Source organism: Semicossyphus pulcher, unplaced genomic scaffold, assembly GCF_022749685.1.
Source record: "Semicossyphus pulcher isolate SPU_LCO1_2020_fin unplaced genomic scaffold, fSemPul1.0.p SCAF_1, whole genome shotgun sequence".
Lineage (NCBI taxonomy): Eukaryota > Metazoa > Chordata > Actinopteri > Labriformes > Labridae > Semicossyphus > Semicossyphus pulcher.
In genome coordinates, this window is record NW_027211603.1 from 10318515 (window position 1) to 10338846 (window position 20332).

The 20332-nt window shown below is 41.3% G+C and overlaps 2 protein-coding genes across 2 annotated transcripts; one reads left to right on the forward strand and one right to left on the reverse strand.

Annotated features, from left to right (window-relative positions):
- The first annotated feature begins 668 nt into the window (after window positions 1-668).
- On the forward strand, window positions 669-11735 carry ace2 (angiotensin I converting enzyme 2). The gene is made up of 18 exons (XM_069662945.1): window positions 669-857; window positions 947-1105; window positions 1250-1343; window positions 2623-2766; window positions 2905-3020; window positions 3118-3223; window positions 4301-4398; window positions 4536-4708; window positions 5306-5532; window positions 6763-6907; window positions 7082-7180; window positions 8340-8462; window positions 8560-8738; window positions 10219-10277; window positions 10424-10521; window positions 10626-10742; window positions 11347-11541; window positions 11630-11735. Exons 1-18 carry the CDS (start codon window positions 669-671, stop codon window positions 11733-11735), a joined length of 2427 nt encoding a protein of 808 aa, XP_069519046.1.
- Window positions 11736-12332: 597 nt separating this feature from the next.
- On the reverse strand, window positions 12333-18776 carry LOC138591412 (uncharacterized). Its single transcript, XM_069662007.1, has 7 exons — window positions 18741-18776; window positions 18518-18630; window positions 17400-17496; window positions 16837-17218; window positions 15601-15720; window positions 15351-15490; window positions 12333-13861 (listed from the first exon to the last, which is right to left on the reverse strand). Exons 1-7 carry the CDS (start codon window positions 18750-18752, stop codon window positions 13646-13648), a joined length of 1080 nt encoding a protein of 359 aa, XP_069518108.1. The 5' UTR covers window positions 18753-18776; the 3' UTR covers window positions 12333-13645.
- Window positions 18777-20332: the final 1556 nt, after the last annotated feature.

Genomic DNA, 20332 nt, shown 5'->3' on the forward strand with positions numbered 1-20332 from the left:
GGTCTGAGCCGCTCTGATATTAGCAGGTAAACTGCTCCACAGGTTAGGAGCAGACACCACAAAGGCTTTGTCTCCTCTGGTTTTCATCCAAGAGCATGTGTTGGCCTCAGTGCTCTGACTGGAGCATGTTGGAGTATGATGGTTCCAGCCCATTTAAAGTCTTAAAAACAAGTATTAGATCTTAAACTGGATCTTGACAGTGAAGAGAAGCCAGTACCCGTGTGATTCCCAGTCAGAACACGTGCAGCTGCATTCTGAACCAGCTGTAAGCGACGAAGACACGACTAATCTACACCTTAATACAATGATATAGTCCAATGAGAAGTAATAAACATGTGACTGACTTTTTAAAATTCATTAAGGGAAAAATAGGCCTTCACCTGCTCTAGGCGTCTTAACTGAAAGAAGCTTCTCTTGATAACTGAACTAATCTGTTTGTCAAATATGAAAGAGCTTTACAAAAACACCTTTAAAAAGAAATGAAGTGTTTATTTTGCAACTTCTGTGTATCAAAGTGTTTGTTGTTATCTGTAAATGAAAACTCAGATACACCCTGGGTTATGGCTCTGCTGTCCAAAGATCAAGGCAGCATGAAGGTAATTGATACTGTATAACCGAGTACAGTGTCCAAGCCCATCTCAGTTTAGTGTGTGGATGAAGCAGCCAACATGTTTGCCAGGATTCTCGTAGCGTTGCTGGCTGTTACCTGCTCTGCTTCTGCCCAGTCGGACCTGGAGAACAAAGCGAGGGAGTTCCTGCAGAGGTTCGACGAGGAGGCCACGGAGCGTATGTACAATTACTCGCTGGCGTCATGGGCCTACAACACGGACATCTCCCAGGAGAACTCGGACAAACTGGTGAGCGTTCGGAGGCCTTTACAGCTCTGTTACATGAAGCTTAAAGCAGATGTGGTGTAAGTTTGTGTGTGTTTCTTCTTTTAACCCAGACAGAACAGGGGAACATTTGGGGCGCTTTCTACACCAGCATGTCAGAACAGGCAGCGGCATACCCCATCGACCAGATGACGGATCCAGAAATCAAATTACAGCTCATCTTGCTGCAAGACAAAGGCTCTGGTGCTCTTTCTGCAGATAAAGCGGCACATGTAAGACTCCATGTTCAATTTCACTCTCATATGCGCCTGGATACTTCATCCTCTGAACTACAACAAAAGTTTAAACTAAATTCTATGACATAAATCTGAATAAAGCTTTTAATCCCTCTGTTTTTCTTCTGTTTCTCCCTCCAGCTGGGTAAGGTGATGAGCGAAATGAGTACGATCTACAGCACGGCCACAGTGTGTCTCATGGATGACCCTCTGAACTGTCAGACTTTGGAGCCAGGTAAGTGTTCATGAGGAAGAGTTATGGCGACGTGGCCGCCTGCTTCTGTCAGCCTCAGTCAGATAAAGCAGTTTATAATTAACACAGTCGCTCAGAAACGGAAAAAGATTCTGTAAAACTTAGCGGAAGTGATTTTGTTTTTAACTGTGACAAAAAAACAGGTGGAAAAGCAGTATCAAACCTTCATGTTTCCACTGGTAGAAAGTAGTAGTGAAATACTTCACTTGACTATTTCTAATTATGTATTTCTCCTTTTAGATGAAGTCTTTTAGGCCCTCAGTGTTAAGTTGGGGCCTCTTGTCCCCCGTCTAAATGTCTCTGAGGTGTAAACGTTTCCACCACAGAGATATTGAACTTTCAATCCCCGCAGATAGTTTTATTTTGATAAACTTTTCATGGCAAGGAGGCAGATTAATCCACTATTTTTCAGAAGCAGCAAAGGACACAACATTAATACGGTTTAAAGTGGCACTAATCTCAGAACTCCTCAGATGTATGTTGGGGGCATAACACCAATAGATCCACAACCACTGGACTAAACTACCTATCCACCCTTCCATTATCTAGTACCCTTATCCTGTTCTGGGTCGAAGGGGCTGTAGCCGATCCCAGCTGTCATTGGGAGAGAGGCGGGGTACACCCTGGAGTGATCGCCAGTCAGCCACAGGGCTGACACACAGAGACAGACAACCATTCACGCTCACACTCACACTTACGGGCAATTTCAGAGTCACCAATGAACCTAACGAGCATGTCTTTGGACTGTGGGAGGAAGAGAACTCACACATGCACGGGGAGAACATGCAAACTCCACACAGAAAGGCCCCCTATAACTGGGATTCAAACCAGGAACCTTCTAGCTGTGAGGAGACAGTGCTAGCCACTGCACCACCATGCAGCCCTAAACAACCTAGCTGTATATAAGTTAATTAAATACCAATACTCACACTTACTTTGGTAGGACTTTAAACATCTTTAATCTGTGATAGAGTATCTTTAAAATATAAGTACTTTCATAAACTTCTACCATACAGTGGTGGTGACTAAGATCTTTCACTTAAATAATTGTAGCTCTACTACAATGTAAAAAAAGTCAGAAGTCATTGTTGGACAAGGTTACTGTAGCTGTACAATATTTCCCTTCCAGATGTAGTGGAATAAAAGTGTCAATCATCATTAGATAGCAGCAAATTAAACATATTTACTTGTGCTCTCTGCTATCGTACTTGTTTTCATAAAAAGACAAACATTGATGTGCGTTGTGTTCCCGTGTTTTCAGGCCTGGAGCACGTGATGGCCAACAGCACAAACTACGCAGAGCGTCTGCATGTGTGGGAGGGCTGGAGGAGGGAGGTGGGGAAGAGGATGAGGCCTCTGTACGAGGACTATGTGGACCTGAAGAACGAAGCCTCCAAACTGAACGGTAACATGAGACTGGCTGTAGCATTGGAGTGATTTACAGTGTTCATCATGAGGGTGTTTTAAATGTTTAACTGACGGCAGCCTCACTGTTCTGTATTGAAACGTAATTGGCCCTGTCCTCTCTGACACTCACTAACAGGGTTTGAGGATTATGGATCTTACTGGAGGTATAACTATGAGACCATTGAGGAGGAAGTTAAGTACAAGTACAACAGGGATCAGCTGATGGAAGACGTCCGTGCTGTATACAAAGAGGTACGCTGACACTTACACCTGTCTTTACATTTGTGAGACGTGTGACTGAATCTGTGAATCTGTTATTAACAACTGTCATTTATTGTGTTTTTTTTAGATCCTGCCTTTGTACAAGGAGCTGCATGCCTACGTGAGAGCCAAACTCATGGAGGTTTACCCCGGACACTTGGACTCCGAAGGAACCCTGCCGGCTCACCTGCTCGGTATGTTTCCCTCATAGTGAAGAAGAAACCGTCACATAGTCGACACCAGACGATCTTCCCTTTCATTAAAGAGCAAAGATTCAGTGTTTTATTGTCACATGCAGAGACGTTAAATGTCCTCTCTGATCATCGATCACAGATTAAATACAAAGCGCTCAAAAGTCTGAAACAGGAAGTTAGAAACAGGAAGTACACAAACAAAACAGGGAATGACAACTCCTAAATATAAAGATGGCAGAGAGTCAGACGTATGTGGATAAATGCGTCCCAGCATGGGCGTTTCAAGGGGGTGGCCTGGGCCCCCCTTGAAATCTGATTGGCCACCCAAGGTGATACCCTAAAATCCTAAACTATGATTTGCCTTGTCAGAGTGTTAATATTTGGCCTGTGTTGCAACAGGCTGTGAATAGCTCTCTGTGCATTTCAATGTAGCACATTTGCTTTTGTTAATACTTTAAATTGTTATTCTGGACCTACATCTTCTTTTTGAGCCCTTAAAGAATTAATTTTAGAAGATTTATGTTGTTGTTGTCGCTCTGTTGTGTTACTTTTTAAAGTTAAAAAATATACACATAACATATTTTAGATACTTTAATGTTTGTAATACTTCATGCTATCCCCACATGAGTGCCCCGGACAGGCCACCCCACTCAGAAAACATGTTGATACCAGGTCTGAACAGGGTGATGTACACGACAGATTGAGTTTTAATTTTCAGGATTTTTCAGGGATGGATCAACTATCACCGACAAAACCTGCAAAATGAGCTTAACATATGTATTCAGAGATATTTAAATTGAGATGTGGTTAAAAACAAAAGTAGATTAAAGATAATCCAGATAAATGTTGTTACATAGGAAAGGAAATGCAACAAATGACCTCGTATGTATTCCTGATTTAGCTGATACTAATAGATGCAACATCCATCCTTTGTTGGATCGATGTTCCACCTTTAAATTCAGAAATAATAGACAAAATAAATAAAAAAAAACCTTTGAAAGGATTCGTTCTACAGACATCTGACCAAGGTGTAAAGTATCTCAGTGAAGTTAATGACCGTTTGTGTTGACTGTTCAGGTGACATGTGGGGAAGATTCTGGACCAACCTGTACTCTCTGTCCACCCCCTACCCCGCTAAACAAGACATCGATGTGAGCAACACTATGGTGGAGAAGGTACAGCACAGCTTGGTTTATTCTGTTATTCTGTTTGTATATTAAACAATATAAAGGAAACTTTTAGTGCATAAAGAAATTCAACAAACAAGACATTAAAATCAACTGCTTGAACCGAACGTCTCCTTGAATTTCAGGGCTGGACCGAGGAACAGCTTTTCAAAGAAGCGGAGAAGTTCTTCATGTCTGTCGGCCTGTACCAGATGTTCCCCAACTTCTGGGACAACTCGATGCTGACTAAGCCCAACGACGGACGCAAGGTGGTGTGCCACCCCACGGCCTGGGACATGGGAAACAGGGAGGACTTTAGGTAGGACACATGCACATGTCATTCACACACACAAACACACCCAGCCGTGCAGTATAATTTGGTAGCAGTTGAATTAAACTGAAGCCACGTGAGGTGATTTACATGTTTTTTATGCTGCGTTGAGAAAAGTAATCTCTCTGTAGATCAGTACATGAAGCCATAAATATGAACCTGCTCGAACAATGATATCGATTAATCTCTGAGTCATTCTTTCCTGCTGATAAAGATAGCCAAGGTCTTTGTGCTGTCAAATATTAATCAGTACAGCTGCCCCAGCAGCGACTGTTTTGTACGTTTAAGTTTCTGTGGTACCAAAGTTTCTCCAAACGTAAAATATAACTCCTTCTAAAAGTCAAACTTTAAGCATTTTAGATTAAAATGACCATAAAACCATGTGAGTCCACCTGTCTCCTCAAGCAAGGACATTATATATTTGACTGATCTTGGGCTTCAGTGTTTGTTACATGTGGCTCATCAGAAACACGTTATTTCACGGCCGGTTTTATTGATAAAGTATGTCTGATAAGGCACCCTGCCATGTCTGTGTCATACATCATAACTGCTGACACAACAACGATTCCCCCGTGCCATCCCCAGGATCAAAATGTGCACCAAGGTCAACATGGACGACTTCCTGACGGTGCACCATGAGATGGGTCACAACCAGTACCAGATGGCCTACCGTAACCTGACCTACCTGCTGAGGGACGGAGCCAACGAGGGCTTCCACGAGGCCGTCGGAGAGATCATGTCCCTCTCTGCCGCGACGCCCAAACACCTGAAGAGCCTGGGTCTCCTGCCGGCTAACTTTGTTTACGATGAAGGTACAAATCATGATAAACTGCCATATTCAATATAATAAGGGATGAAATAACTACGGCCCTGTTTTCACCATCATTCCAAATGTCTCAGATCACAAATCTAAATAAGATCTCTGACTGGTTTTCTGAGCAAAAAAGCAAATAAGATCAGCCAGAAGGAAATATTCATATATTTGAAGCTATTTGGTGACTGCCAGCATCGCTATAAGACGAAAATCCGTGATGATATTCAGTACAACATCTGTAAGTTATACAAGCAGCAAATAGTAGTAAACAGTAACAATCAACAACAGATTATTTTTTGCTCCACCAACTCAACAAGTTCCACAACTGAACTGAAACTGGACTTTTGTTGCCGAGCAACCCAAACATTCTCCTGCACCTGTGTGTCTACAGGTTACCACAGATCAGCTGTTTTTCATCATGTACATTTATGTGTTTGTTTTAATTTATCATCAACCTGTTGTATGACTCAGGGGTACCAGCTTGATCATTGTAGACATACACGCTCTGCTGTAATGGTAATTAACAGTTTTCAGAACACCTGGCTGAGGCGGAGTGATACACAGAGTGAAAAGTCTCAGTGATGATGTTCTCTATATCAGCACTTATGGAATGCCTCTTGTCCGATCAGATTACTTGGTCGGAACTAACTGTTAGCTAACTGTATAATTATGGATATTAAGCAGGTTTAAGCATCTAAAATTTAGCAGTAGTTTTAGTGTTTTTGTTTTCACTGCCCTCTAGTGGCCAAAAAAAACACCAATGTTATTACAGGTTTAACTTTTGAGTTACAAAGCCCCAATGACAAAGATTTGCTGAGATGTTTTCAGTCTCTGAAGATGGAAAAATGATTCCCCTGGCTGCTCGAACAGCATGTGAGATATAAATAGCTTCAGCACCTGTTGGGCCACCTGCACAGACCATGACACACCCGCAGTCACCTGTTTACCTGACCTTTGACCCTCTGCTAACTGTTAGTCAACTCATTTACTTACAGTGTCTCACATAGGCATCATAAAAAGCCTATTAAGTGCAGCATGTAAAACACGGCTCGGTTTTATAGTAAGCTCACTGAAAGATCCCAAAAATAATAAAATAAATATCGTGTTTAAATGTCCTTTTTAGAGTTCAAATCTTGTTTTATAAAATGATGTTTATGCCGGTAACAGACAGCTTCTTGACCTTTCCTCTTTTTATTTGTTCAATTATTTTGTGTTCTTTTCTTTGCAGAAACTGAGATCAACTTCCTGTTGAAGCAGGCGCTCACCATCGTGGCCACGCTGCCGTTCACCTACATGCTGGAGGAGTGGAGGTGGCAGGTGTTTGCAGGGAACATCACCAAGGATGAGTGGATGCAGCGCTGGTGGGAGATGAAGTAAGCAATGTAGAGTTTAGGGGTATAATCCTATAATATAATATAGGTAAATCAGCTCAGGTCAAATACGGGCTTGAATATAAACTAGTCTGGTATATCTAAAGTGGACTTAGTTTTGTGTTTCATATTGTGTAACCTGCATCTGTATCAGCTCTGACTCTCGGTTGTCATCAGGAGGGAGCTGGTCGGGGTGGCGGAGCCAGTGCCCAGAGATGAGACCTACTGTGACCCGCCCGCTCTGTTCCACGTGTCTGGAGACTATTCTTTCATCAGGTAACACTACCCGGATTAAATCTCTGCATCAAGGAAATTAAATAATGAAATCATTTGACACCTTGAACCTGGAATTAGTGAACATCTGCTTCGCCAAGAGGGTTACTGTGTGTTATTATTTATCTGGCCTGTGGGTCGGATACACAGACTGTATAAAACGATGGACGACATGACAGCTCCCTAAAAGTGAAGCCAAAACATACTGAGCGCCCCCTGCTGACTGGCTGCAGTATAGGTCATAAAGCCTGCCTCCTCCATGTTAACAGATGGGACATGAGTCAAACTATAAAATCAAAATACACGTCAAATACATTTTTCTCAAACATGGTTTCTGTCATTATAGCTAGTTCTTATCATGCTGATTTACGTCCAAGTGTTCATTTTTCTAACAAGTTTATTTTTAATGAGTTATATGATGCTGTAAAAAGGATGATTGACAAGTTTGGTCCAGGAACAAGAAGCATTTTTTGTGCAGAACTAATTCTTCAGTATTTCTAATATCCTTCCAGTTTCAAAACAAGGCTTTTTTTTCCAGTTCCCTCTGAACTACCGCACTTAGTTACTCTGTGTATGTTGATGCAGTTTCACTTTACATGAAAGTCCAATTGCTTTGCTTTCAAGCTGTTCAGTTCTGCTACAACAGAGCTACTCATTCCAAACTTGGCTGTTGTTTTCCTGTTGCATCCCAGAGAAACTTAAAGGGTATTCGTCTATCCATCTATAATAACCACGTAATGTCGCCTTTTTACTTTTAATTTTTTGATTATTCATGAACAGACCACTTGGACTGTCATTCTTGTTGCACAGGCAACAAAAGCTTGAGTGCAGAAAGCGAACGGGCAGTGTTAAAACAGTCGTAAAACTAAGGTAGCTTAAATACTGTTTAAGAAAAGCCTAAATCTATGTTAATTTAAGACTCTTTAAAATTACTTTCAGTAGAGTAAAAACATATATTTGGATGTATTTGATTGGCTTTTGGTTGTTCATGTCAGCTGTATAAAATCCCACCCCTGTGCAGTGGCTGAGTATTTGAAACTGTGAGGGATGAGCTATGACAATATAAATAAAAAAGATCAGGGTCCAGATTAAAACTAATTCTCCCAGTTCTGCTTTCAAACATCACCTGTGTGTCTGTGTTTGTCGCTGGTTGTGTAAACAGGTACTTCACCAGAACCATCTACCAGTTCCAGTTCCAAAAGGCGCTCTGCGACGCAGCCAATCACACTGAAGCCTTGTCGTCATGTGACATCACTGGATCCAAAGAAGCAGGAACCAAGCTGAGGTATGGACTCATGTCTTATTATCTTACACCGTTGTGGTACACAGGTTACGTTTACGTGCAGCAGTAATTCACCATCATCGTCAATGTTTTCTGTCAGGGACATGTTGGAGCTGGGAAGGTCTCAGTCCTGGACTCGGGCTCTAGACACGATATCCGGCGACACTAGAATGGACGCCCGCCCCCTGCTGGACTACTTCGAGAAGCTTTATGTCTGGCTGAAGAACGAGAACCAGAAACACAACAGGGTCGTGGGCTGGAAGACAAACGTACACCCATGTGAGTATAAGAGATACTCACAATGAAGATTTGTAGGACTAAAATAATGACCAATATACTTATTTACTTTCTTAAGAAGATTAATACCACTCTCATGCCTGTATGGTAAATATGACAGTACTGCTAGCAGCTGGTTAGCTTAGCTTAGCGAAAAACCTGGAAAAGTTTAGCATGCTCAGAAGCAGCGCCTCTAAAGCTCACTAATCAACACATTTGATTTTCTTTATTTAATCTGTAGAAAAAAAACAGCACATTGTGGTTTTATGGGGGGTTATGTGCTGAACTGTTTCTTTTTTTCTTGATTACTTTTTGGCCTTTGCCTTTATTGGGTTGGTAGGACAGTGGATACATAGAGGTAGAAATGTGGGATGAGAGAGTTAAGATAACAGCAAAGCAGCAAAGGGCCGAGGGTCAATCTGAGGCTGCTGCGTCGAGGACTGAGCCTCTTAACCGCTTAGCTAAACCAGCGCCCCATGAACTGTTTCTGTTTCAGTTTTTCTCCTTTGACACTTTAGCTTTGTTCAGAAAAAACAAGAGAGATATCATGTGTGAATTAAAAGGTTTCAGAGCTTCTGGTAGGTGGATTATTTTCCCTTTTAGATGGAACCAGGCTAGCTGTTTCCAGTCTTAATGCTAAGCTAGGCTAACAATCTCAAGGCTTGAGCTTACAGATGAGAGAGAGTGGTTTCAATCTTGTCATTTAACTTTAGCCAAAAAAAGCACAATTCACACAGTAAATTGAGTGTATTTAGGTTGCTGTGAAGTGTTAATGTAGTCCACAACAAACACGATAATTTAATACTTGTTGATAGATTCTTAAAGTTGCCCCGGGGGCCTTTAAACTAGTAGACAAACAACTCTCTCATCATGATGTAATATGTGTGACTCAGAAGTACTTGGTGTAGTGTCTGATGAAATATTTGCTATGTCACTTAACAAGCTGGCCCTGATGAAAACAACAAAAACTCCCTGAGGACATTTTTAAAGAAGTAGGAAAAACACAGACTTATGTCACTGCTGTTTTCATGATAAATGTTTTCATCGTCAAACCACATTAATTCACTGGAATGTGCTTTTTATTATACAAAGTGTGTAAGATTCTCGTACGCTGCTGCTAATTCTTACACCGAAGATTCAAAGCAAGAATTCTTACTGTTGCTATGGGACTGCGCACCATTTTTCACTAAGCCATGTACATGCCAAAGGGCACCTGTGCACCAAGTATGACTGTATTCATGTTTACAAAGCCGAATTAATATATATATACTTTTATTGTTACTGTCTTATCTTTTTTGGGGGGGCTTTCAAGCCTTTATTAAGAGAGAGAGGGCATTGAATAGCGCAGGAAACAGGGGAGGAGAGAGCGGGGATGACACCCATGAAAGGGTCAAGGGCGGGACAACATGGACAACAGGAAACAAGGATTGTGTCCAGCCGAATAATAATTAATTGAGTTAATAATTGCATTGTTTTATTACAGATTCCAAGTACGCCATCAAAGTGAGACTAAGTTTGAAGGCTGCCATGGGCGATGATGCTGTGAGTATCATGAATCATTGTTAGAAGTGTTGTTACTTTATTAGTTAGAATACCTGACAACACCTGGATTTCATTTTGTACCTTTCAAGTGAACATCAGTGTGTTCCATGTCAGGGTAAATATCAATCAACTCACTTGTGTTTCAGTACACCTGGAACAGCAACGAGCTGTTCCTGTTCAAGGCCAACATCGCGTACGCTCTGAGGCAGTACTACAGCCAAATGAACAAGACAGTGCCTTTCACGTGAGTGTCAACCTTCTACCACAAATCTGAAGATATTGTTTGCTTTGTTTTCATCTTTGTTATTATATTTTTCTAATGAAATTTTCTCGGATTGCATCCTTTAGATCTGAAAACGTAATCACGTATGAGGAATCTCCCAGAATCTCCTTTTACGTGGTGGTGACAGTTCCAGAAAGTCCTGCTACATATGTTTCAAAGAGCGATCTGGAGGCGGCCATACGGTGAGAAACTTGCTTCTTTTGGTTGATACACATTTTCAAAAACACTGAGTGCAATATGTTTTTTTTAATTTGTTTTCTATAGACGTCCTAAGTAGCTGTTAAAGCTAAATACATTTAGTTAGGAACAATTTTTCGTCATGCTAGCTCCAGGGATTTGAATACTGGTCTACCACTTTGGTCCGGACAATATATCAATAACTATTGGAAGGAACTAAGGATGAATTCTTCTCACTTGCCACCAGGAGGCTAAAGATTTCACTTAACCTGTTAAATACTGGATGAATAGATACAAACAGTTTAGTTTCCAGACAAAGAGTCAACATGAAAACTCTTTGTTGTCCAGTATTTTGGTTTATGACCAAATACCTGCAAAACAAATGACACTCCCAACTTCTAACTGGCTAAAGCTAGCATGCTCACACTATAAGCTAAGATAGTGAACACAGAGCTGCCAGTGCTTCTTTACCCTTTATTAAAGTCTATATATAATCTTGTGGGTATTTTTGTTAAATTGCTAAAATTGATGTATACAGCTCCGTTTGAACTTTCTGGAGACTTTTTATAGCTTCGAGAAGAAATTAATCCATGTCAATATTGATCCCAGGTTAAGTCGAGGCCGAATCAACAATGCCTTCAAGTTGGACGACGACACGCTGGAGTTTGTGGGAATCCCCCCGACGCTGGCTCCTCCTTTTGAGCAGCCGGTGGAGGTTTGGCTGGTGGTGTTTGGGGTCGTAATGGGAATCGTGGTCCTAGCGGGCGTCTACCTCGTCGTTTCTGGTGTCCGAGAGCGCAAGAAGTGAGTTTGGCCTCGTACCCTTTTCTGCCATGTCAGACGTGTTACTTTCATAACTGTGAGTCATGTTTTGTTTTTTGTTTGTTTTTAGGAAAAAGGTTGTAAATGAAATTGCGGAGAACCCCTACGACACAAACATTGATGGACACGTCAACAAAGCCTATGATGACAGTTACAACGAACAAACTGGACTCTGAGTCAGTGAAGACCAGAGGGAAGCTGTCATTAACACTTATGTAAAGTAGACTCATAATCCAAACATGGTGAAGTGTAAATTCGTGCTCTCATGAGGCTTGTCTGTGCTGCAGGGCCCCCTAACAAACATCAACATAACTGCTCAATGTGTATATGTAGGAAAGATTTAATTATGCAGGAGTTTGACCCTCACAGATAGTTATCTTACATATATTTGTAAAAAGTACACGTAATTGTATTTAGTTGCAATTTAACACATAAATTCAGTTGTTCTTTGGAGAGCGTTAAGTTTTTTTAAGTGTGTTTAGGGAAGCCTTTTTGAAATAATGATGTTTACCTTGTACTTTGTGTATGCTTTAATGAACACACTGTCTATAACTGTCTTTGACAAATTTAAATATGCATGAAATAAATGGAAACACTGGTTTAATATACTTTAAAATGTGAAAATACTTATAGTAATTTAATTTAATATAGAATTCAAGTATGTCAAAGTATATTAAAATGCAGTTATCATAACTTCATGAATGCACGCAGTGATATATATGTCAAACAGACAACATGTATTTGTTTCAAACTTTATTTAATGTGCAGGTCCTTTTAGATGGTACATTTTTCAGATTTTTAACATTGTAATCATCAGAACTACATTTTTATAATTGAATTGATCCTACATGTCCTGTTGTTGTTGTAATGTGGATTTTCAGATTGTTTAAGTGTCAAGTGGTGATGAAAAGGATGAGAAAATGATCTCTGTCACATTACTGTTTAAGATTCTGTAAAAGGCTTTGATGGTCAGACATGTTTGTAATACTGTTTCTTACCTTAACTTGTTCTAAAATATCAAATTAAATGTTGCTGATGCACGCCTGCAGTATAGGTGCATCAGGAAATGGCAACATACCAAAGAAAGTATTCAATTACATTAATGTTTATACTTGTGTTAATATATTTGATTCATGTTTATAGATATAGATATAGCACCTAATAATGTACAAAAACAGTTTTAAATAAAGTTTTTATCACATTTCTTAAAGGATTATTTTACTTATCAGTTTGAAAATTCACTTTAAACAACAAAAGTTACCAAAGAGGAGAAATGATGTAAGGGATAATGTACAGTGAGCAGGTTGTTATGTAAGGGATAATGTACAGTGAGCAGGTTGTTATGTAAGGGATAATGTACAGTGAGCAGGTTGTTATTGTGGAATGGAACCCCGATGGTGTGAGCAGGACCTCCGCGATAACAACCTGCTCACTGTGCATTATCCTGCTTATTACACAGATATTTACTTACGAAATGATTTTATTAATTTGAAAATTATTATTTACACTCACAGTGAGAGCTGCGTCCAAAACAATGGTTAACTCTGTAGCCCTCTTAAAATGACCTGATTGAGGTTTTCTGTCTCGTCATTGTCAGAGTCTGTTTACATTTTCTTTTTCATTCACCATCTTTAATCACCGTCAATCTCTCTGTTTCCTCCTCTCCTTTATTGCTTTCTCTCTGCCGTTTCGTCTCATTTCTTTTTTTTGATATGATTACAGTTAGTCCTCTGGATAGTGTGATTAGAGCTGAATCCCTAGCAACAGTCTGTTATCGAGAAATAACAGACCTTGGAATGCCATTATTAAACAATCAGAATCAGAATCCAGTATTTAACATAGCCGTGTAATAACAAAATAAGTGTAAACAAACAAACAGATATACACAAAAAACCACATCTTCGAAATGAGATATTTTTGTATGATACATATCTACGCTCTTCTGCAATAGCAGATTATGACACAGAGAAACCGCGTTTTGTGTCTGTGTAAATATCAAGTCCTAAATGAAATTCACGAGAGAATTTCACACGTTAAACTGACTTGACTGAGAACTGAGAATCCGCCTGCAGAAAGTGACTCTCCGTCACTTCTGAATGATGAAGAGGAACGAGTGATCTTCACTCCCTCCATCCCTCTCTGCCATTCTCACCACCTGTGAGTTGACTATTTGGATGAACCAGCCGTGGTGCAGCGCTGACTCGAACTTCCGATGTGATTTGTCGGACTTCATGTAGAAGACGAAGGAGAGGGTGCTCTCGTCGGTCTTGGAGATCTGCTTCAGCCTCGCCTTTTCACACGTCTACGGAAACAAACACGGAGAGTACAGGAAGCTTTACTTTCAAGTATCACAATCACAAATGTCAAAATAAAGTTCTCTATAACATGCATCTATTTAACACCACATAAAGATGGATGTCGGTCATTCAGTCTGTCCATCACTTTGGTACAGATAGATAAACCTCAACAACTGTTGGAAGGAGGGTCAGGACATTTTGTTTCCCAGATAATGTGTCGCACCGACTTCAGGTGATCCCCTGAATTTTCCTCCAGCGACAACATCAAGTCAAATACTGAAATTTTCTGATACTACGGCTGTGGCTCAGAGGGAGAGTCGATTGTTGGTTGGCAGTTCGATCTCCAGCTCCTCCACAGGCTTTCTTCCCTTACTTCTCATTTACAGTATCGCAACTATCCATCCATCCATCATCTTCCGTTTATCCGGGGCCGGGTCGCGGTGGCAGCAGGCTCTACAAGGGGACCCAGGCGTCCCTCCCAGCAACATTTTCCAGCTCCTCCTGGGGGATTCCGAGGCGTTCCGTTGCCAGACAGGATATATCCCACCAGTGAGCTCTGGGTCGGCCCCGGGGTCTCCTTCCAGTTGGACGTGCCCGGAAAACCTCCAAAGGGAGGCACCCAGGACGCATCCAAATCAGATGCCAGAACCACCTCAACTGGCTCCTTTAGACGCGAAGGAGAAGTGGCACTACTCTGAGCTCCTTACCCTCTCTCTAAAGCTGAGCCCAGACACCCACTGAAGGAAACTCATTTCAGCTGCTTGTATCTGCGATCTCATCTTTTCGGTCACTACCCAAAGCTTGTGACCATAGGTGATGGCTGGAACGTAGATCGACTGGTAAATCGAAAGATTGCCCTCAGGCTCAGCTCCCTCTTCACCACAACGGTCCGGTACAACACCCGCATTACTGCTGATGCTGCACCGATCCGCCTGTCAATCTCACGATCCATTTTACCCTCACTCGTGAGCAAGACCCGAGATACCTCAACTCCTTCGCTTGAGGCAGAGACTCACTCCCCACCTGGAGGGGGCAATCCACCGGTTTCCGGTAGTGAAAAGCAGAATAAATTCTGTTTTCACAGTATCGCAACAATCTGTTTAAAAAGTTGACTTATGCAGCAAAATTTGTCAACAACTACAAGGCTGATTCTTTAAAGTACTGTTAATACATTCATGTTTCCCAGATGATGAACCTAAAACCTGGAACCTAGAACCTGTCCAATAGTTGTCTTGTTGTGATGGACCAGTCAAACAATAGTCATCCTGTCAATCTACGCTGCTGATGCTTCAAACTATCAAATTTTGCCATTAAAGACAATAACCTAAGTTTGCTGTTGTTCCAGCCTGAAACAACACACCCTTCCTCTCCAGCTTTGACAGTAAATGAGAGGAAATTCAGGAACAAAATCTGACTTCTGTTCCCGAACTGTTACAGTGTGATGTTCCTGTAAATCTAACTACATGATCTCACTCGCTCAGTAAATGTTTTTACCTCCACTCGCAGCAGCACCCGTTCGCCTTCCTTGCAGCACTTGAGGAAGCAGTTGGAGCCGGTGAAGTTTAGGACAACCGGCTTTCCTTTGGCAAACCAGCTCATGTAAGTAGACTTGTAGGAGTAGATGGTGATCTTCTCTGAACACAACAGACATAAGGTTACATGATACAAGCTGTACAACTATTATTAGAATTCATAGATAAGTAGAGAATATAATTATCATTGCCTGTGTCTTTAAAGCACTAACCTGGATTGGGTGAGGTGTAGACGGAGTTCTGCAAACAGAGACCTCTCAGGTACTGGTGGGAGGCCACGTGTCTGATTTCATAGTTTGCGTGCTTTTCCTGCTTGAAACCTCCTCTTGGAACTGAAGGTGTCAAATAAAACACATTGATGAGAGAGGGTGGAGATCATGTTTTGTATCCATTTTTTAAGAATAAAAAAAGTATCTTGTCTCTGTTTATCACAGATGATGAGTTCCTTCTTTAGCTCTAAATGAGTATGTCATACCAATAGAAGGAAGTTACTCAGTTTGTATGTAATCTATAGGAGAAGACATACTTTAATTACATTTTTTCACTCCGTTAGTACAAACATTCTACACGCACAAAGGCCTGAAAAACAGACATGCACAAACAGGACCCTATGGACACACACAGGTGTCGGAGTGAGGGGGCTGCACATGTCTGCACGAGCAGTTTCCTTGCTCAAGGACACCTCGACAGTGCCCAGGAAAGGAACTATCACCTCTCTCCAGCTACCCAATTCCACGCTTGGTCCATACCGGGACTTGAACCGGTCACCCTCAAGTTCCCAAGTCAAGTCCCTACAGATTGAGCTACCATCTACCCCTGAGGCTTAAACAAGGCTTGCATAGAGACACTGCTCCATAAATCTGCTCTGTGATCAGACTGAAATATATTTAAACATGCGTAATTGTATCATTTATGTTTGCTTGACCTTTCTAGGCCATAAATCTTTCTCTAAGAGGTCAAGAATCCTCCAGTTTTTCTGAAAAAAATGTCACTGGGGGTCTGAAGTAAAGGTTGGGAACCATTCGACTAATCTACCAAACTGTGTAAAAGTTATTAAAAGCAGCTTCTCATCAACCAGAAATAACAGTATCCTTCAGCCAACAGTATTAATAATAATGTAAGATACAGTACATAAAATAATAAATGATAATTAAATTTAAAAAAGAACGTCACACCGGTCTTTATATGCAGAGTGAAAACTCTTGATACATAGGGTAAATTTATACTTCTGTACTTTAACTTAAGCAGGTTTATGAAGGACTTTTACTTTGAAAGGACTCATTTTAAAATTGTTTTTTTGGTGTCCTGAGATAACTTTTGTTGTGATTTGGCGCTGTATAAAGAAAAGCTGATTGATTGACTGATTGATGAACATTTGTGTAACCACAATCTAAAATGTTAGCGAGTAGGAAAAGAAGACAATACAGTGATGATTTAAACGTACTCACCAAGCACCACCTCCCGGGACTCTGACACGACCACCACGTCATTATAGGTGCATCCCGTCCCATGGCACCCCCCGCAGGGACTGCCCTTGTCACAGCCCCGCCCTCTCACCACAGATATGCTGGTCTTCACCATGGAAATAACGAGCAGATCCCCTCCCTCCCCGTTCACCCCGTTATCAGGTCGGCAAACCTCCTCCTCTGTATCGCCATCATCCTTTCCTTCTCCCTCCTGCCCCGCATCAGTCCCGTCCAGGTCTTCCTCCCTCTTCATCTCCATGCAGAAAGTGAGTGTAGTGGTTTCCTTTGAGACGGGACGCAAAGTGTCCTCAGACGGGGACGAGTGCCCGGTGTGCTCATTCATCACGCCGGCCTTGTGCACCGTCTGAACATCAGAAAGTGGGAGAAAAAAGGGAAGGATTTAGAATGTAGACTTATTTAATGCATCCAAGAGATGCTGTGACAAACTGACCTGTTAGACTGAGACACTGCAGTAAACTCTACAACAGAACTGAAACAGGGACTGTACCCTTAAGAGTCTCAGTGTGCAGGACCCGTGAACTTACCAGCATTGGACTACCCTCAGCTAACATTTGTGCTAACTCCTCTGGTTTGAGATCCTGCAGGTCCACACCGTTTACCTGCATCAGTTTGTCTCCTCTCCTGAGAAACAACAAAGCAAACATTAGCTGTGTACTTTATTCAGAGGTATAACTTATGATTATTTTAATTATTATGATATTGATTTAGAAATGTAGCTAGCTTTACTCATTTAAAGCCAATATACATTCTAGAAAAGCGCTGCAGAGCATCTGGACCAATATCTGTTTCCTACAATGTTTTTCTTTCTGAAAAAACTGCAGGCCCGATGTTCTCTTAGAAAGCGAGTAAGGCCCTGAAAATGCATAACACCCGTCAGCTCCTTACTATGACTGCTGAGCTACTGATAGCCGTTGCTTAATGCCAACATAATGATCAATACAGTAGTCCAAACAGGTTGAGATAAAAGCAAAGCCTCTATAACATAACAGAATAAACTAAAGACTTTTTCTGTTTATCCAATTTAAAATCACAGTCCATCTTGACGCCCAGGTTGGTAACCATGGGTTTTACATACGGTTACAGGCAGCCCAGGTCCATTAGAGGAGCATCACAGGCACCAATGAGTCCAAACACCGTGGACTTTGGTTTTACTTTTTAAAAAGTTTGTCCTTAAGACACTCCAGCAAAGACTTCAGGGAGCTGCCATCCTTTCTTTTTAGGGGCAGGTAAATGTGTGTGTCATCTGCATAAAGGTGGTAAGAGATGCCATGTTTTTTAAAAATCAATCCCAGGGGGAGATGGTAAAGAGAGAAAAAAAATGGGACCAAGAATTGAACCTAGGGGGACTCCACATGGTAGAGGCAGAAGGTGATGCACTGAGGACAGAAGTTCATGTCTCTTTTTAATTTTCTCTATGATTTGGTTTTTAAAAGTTCTGTTGAAAATAAATTATTCTTGTATTTTATCTCGTAACAGTCTGACACAAATGAAGGGGTTTGCTATATATATGACTGATTATAATACATTTATAAAGCAACTTTTTTTATAGCTGTTTTGTTTTTTTAACCAAAAGCTGTAGAAACTCTTAAGGTCACTTTAGGTCAGAACACAATGAGAGAAAGAGTGCGATAGTGTCTTTTACCTCACAAACATTTTCTCTCCTTTTCGGTGCTTCATCACATTTTCCACTTCGTACTGATGCTTTCCTTCTTGGATCTGATGGACGACCAGCACGCCTCCCTTTACCAGAGAATCCTGATATTAGGAGTAAATAACAATACTTTGATTAATTCAACATCCAACAATAAACACAGTCTCATCATTTAAAATGTTTCTCACATATCTCAGCGTATTTTGTCACCCACCTTCTGCTCCATGGTGATGGCCGTGTGCGTTGCTGATCAAACCAAACGGTGAAGCCGACAGCAGTGGAGGAGGCTCTCTTTTAAAGTGTCTCTTTAAAACGGTGCTTCTGCTTTGCAGGAACAGAAGAGGAAGTAGGAATGAGAGGTCACTCAACACAGTCAGTGAGGGGGAACTGATGTCAGAAGGGGAAGTGATAGATGTTTAGTAAATCTTCAATAAAAAGGGACACAGTGTATGAATAAAAAAAAACAGAACTTGTGACAAATATAGAAGAACAAAAGGCGAGAGTTCATCAATAGAAGCATCTTATTTTACCAGTTACGTAGATTTTCAGCATTCTGGGGTCACATGTAATGACAGGAATCCGGAAAACAGATCATATTTCTCCCATATTAGCTTTAACATCAATTTAAAACAAAGCCCTTCATGGTCAGACACCATCATATCTTAAAGAGCCCATAGTGCCCCCATGATGCAGGCCTGCTTGTGTTTCCTAAAGTCTCTTAAGTATGGGAGATAGAGCCTTTGAAGTTGATGTGTTGGAAGCAGGAAAAATGGGCAAGTGAAAGTATGTGAGTGACTCTGACAAGGGTCAAATTGTGATGGCTAGACAACTGCGTCAAAGCATCTCTAAAACTGTGGCTCTTGTGGGGTGTTCCCCGTCTGCAGTGGTCAGTACCTAACAAAGAAGGAAAACCGGTGGACTGGCAACAAGGCTCATTGATGTGCATGCAGAGCGAGGGCTGGCCCGAGTGGTCCGATCCAACAGAAGAGCTATTGTAGCACAAATTGCTTGTTGCGTACGGGGCTGCGTAGCCTCAGACCGGTCAGGGTGACGATGCTGGCCCCTGTCCACTGCTGAAAGCGCCTACAAATGGGCACATGAGCATCAGAACTGGATCATGGCGCAATGGAAGAAGGAGGCCTGGTCTGATGAATCACGTTTTCTTTAACATCATGAGGACGGCCGGGTGAGTGTGCGTCTCTTACCTGGGGAAGACGTGGCACCAGGTTCTCAGGTTTAGGGTTAGGGGCCATCTGCTGCCAGGGACCTGCTTTACTCACATCACAACTATTTGTGTTATAATTAGTAATATAATATTTATTGCTAACACAAATGATATTTATATAATTGAAATAGTTAGCATGGCTCATATTAGTCTCTATTTTTCTTGTGAAATAGGTGATCGGGCCGTCTCTGTTGGAGCCCCTAAACTTTAGAAGTCCCTGCCAGAGGATCTCAGATTAGCTGATTCGTTACTGAAGACTCTCTTTTATCTCAGGGCTTTCTCTTAACTGGTGTGATTTTTATTATGGTTATTTTAACATCTTAATATAACTGTCTTTTGTCCGCCTGTTTTTACTCTGTGTATTTTAATGTTTGCCTGTAATGCACCTTGTAACTTTGGTTTTGAAAGGCACATAATCAATAAAGTTATTATAATCATTATCATCTTAGTTTTTACTGTTGTTATTGTTCTTGTTACAGTTACCCCTGACATTTTCCAGAGTTGCCCTTTCACACATGTTCCTCACAGCGGGAGATCAGGTGGGGTGGTTGGGTCCCATGAGGCAGGACAGGACGTACAAA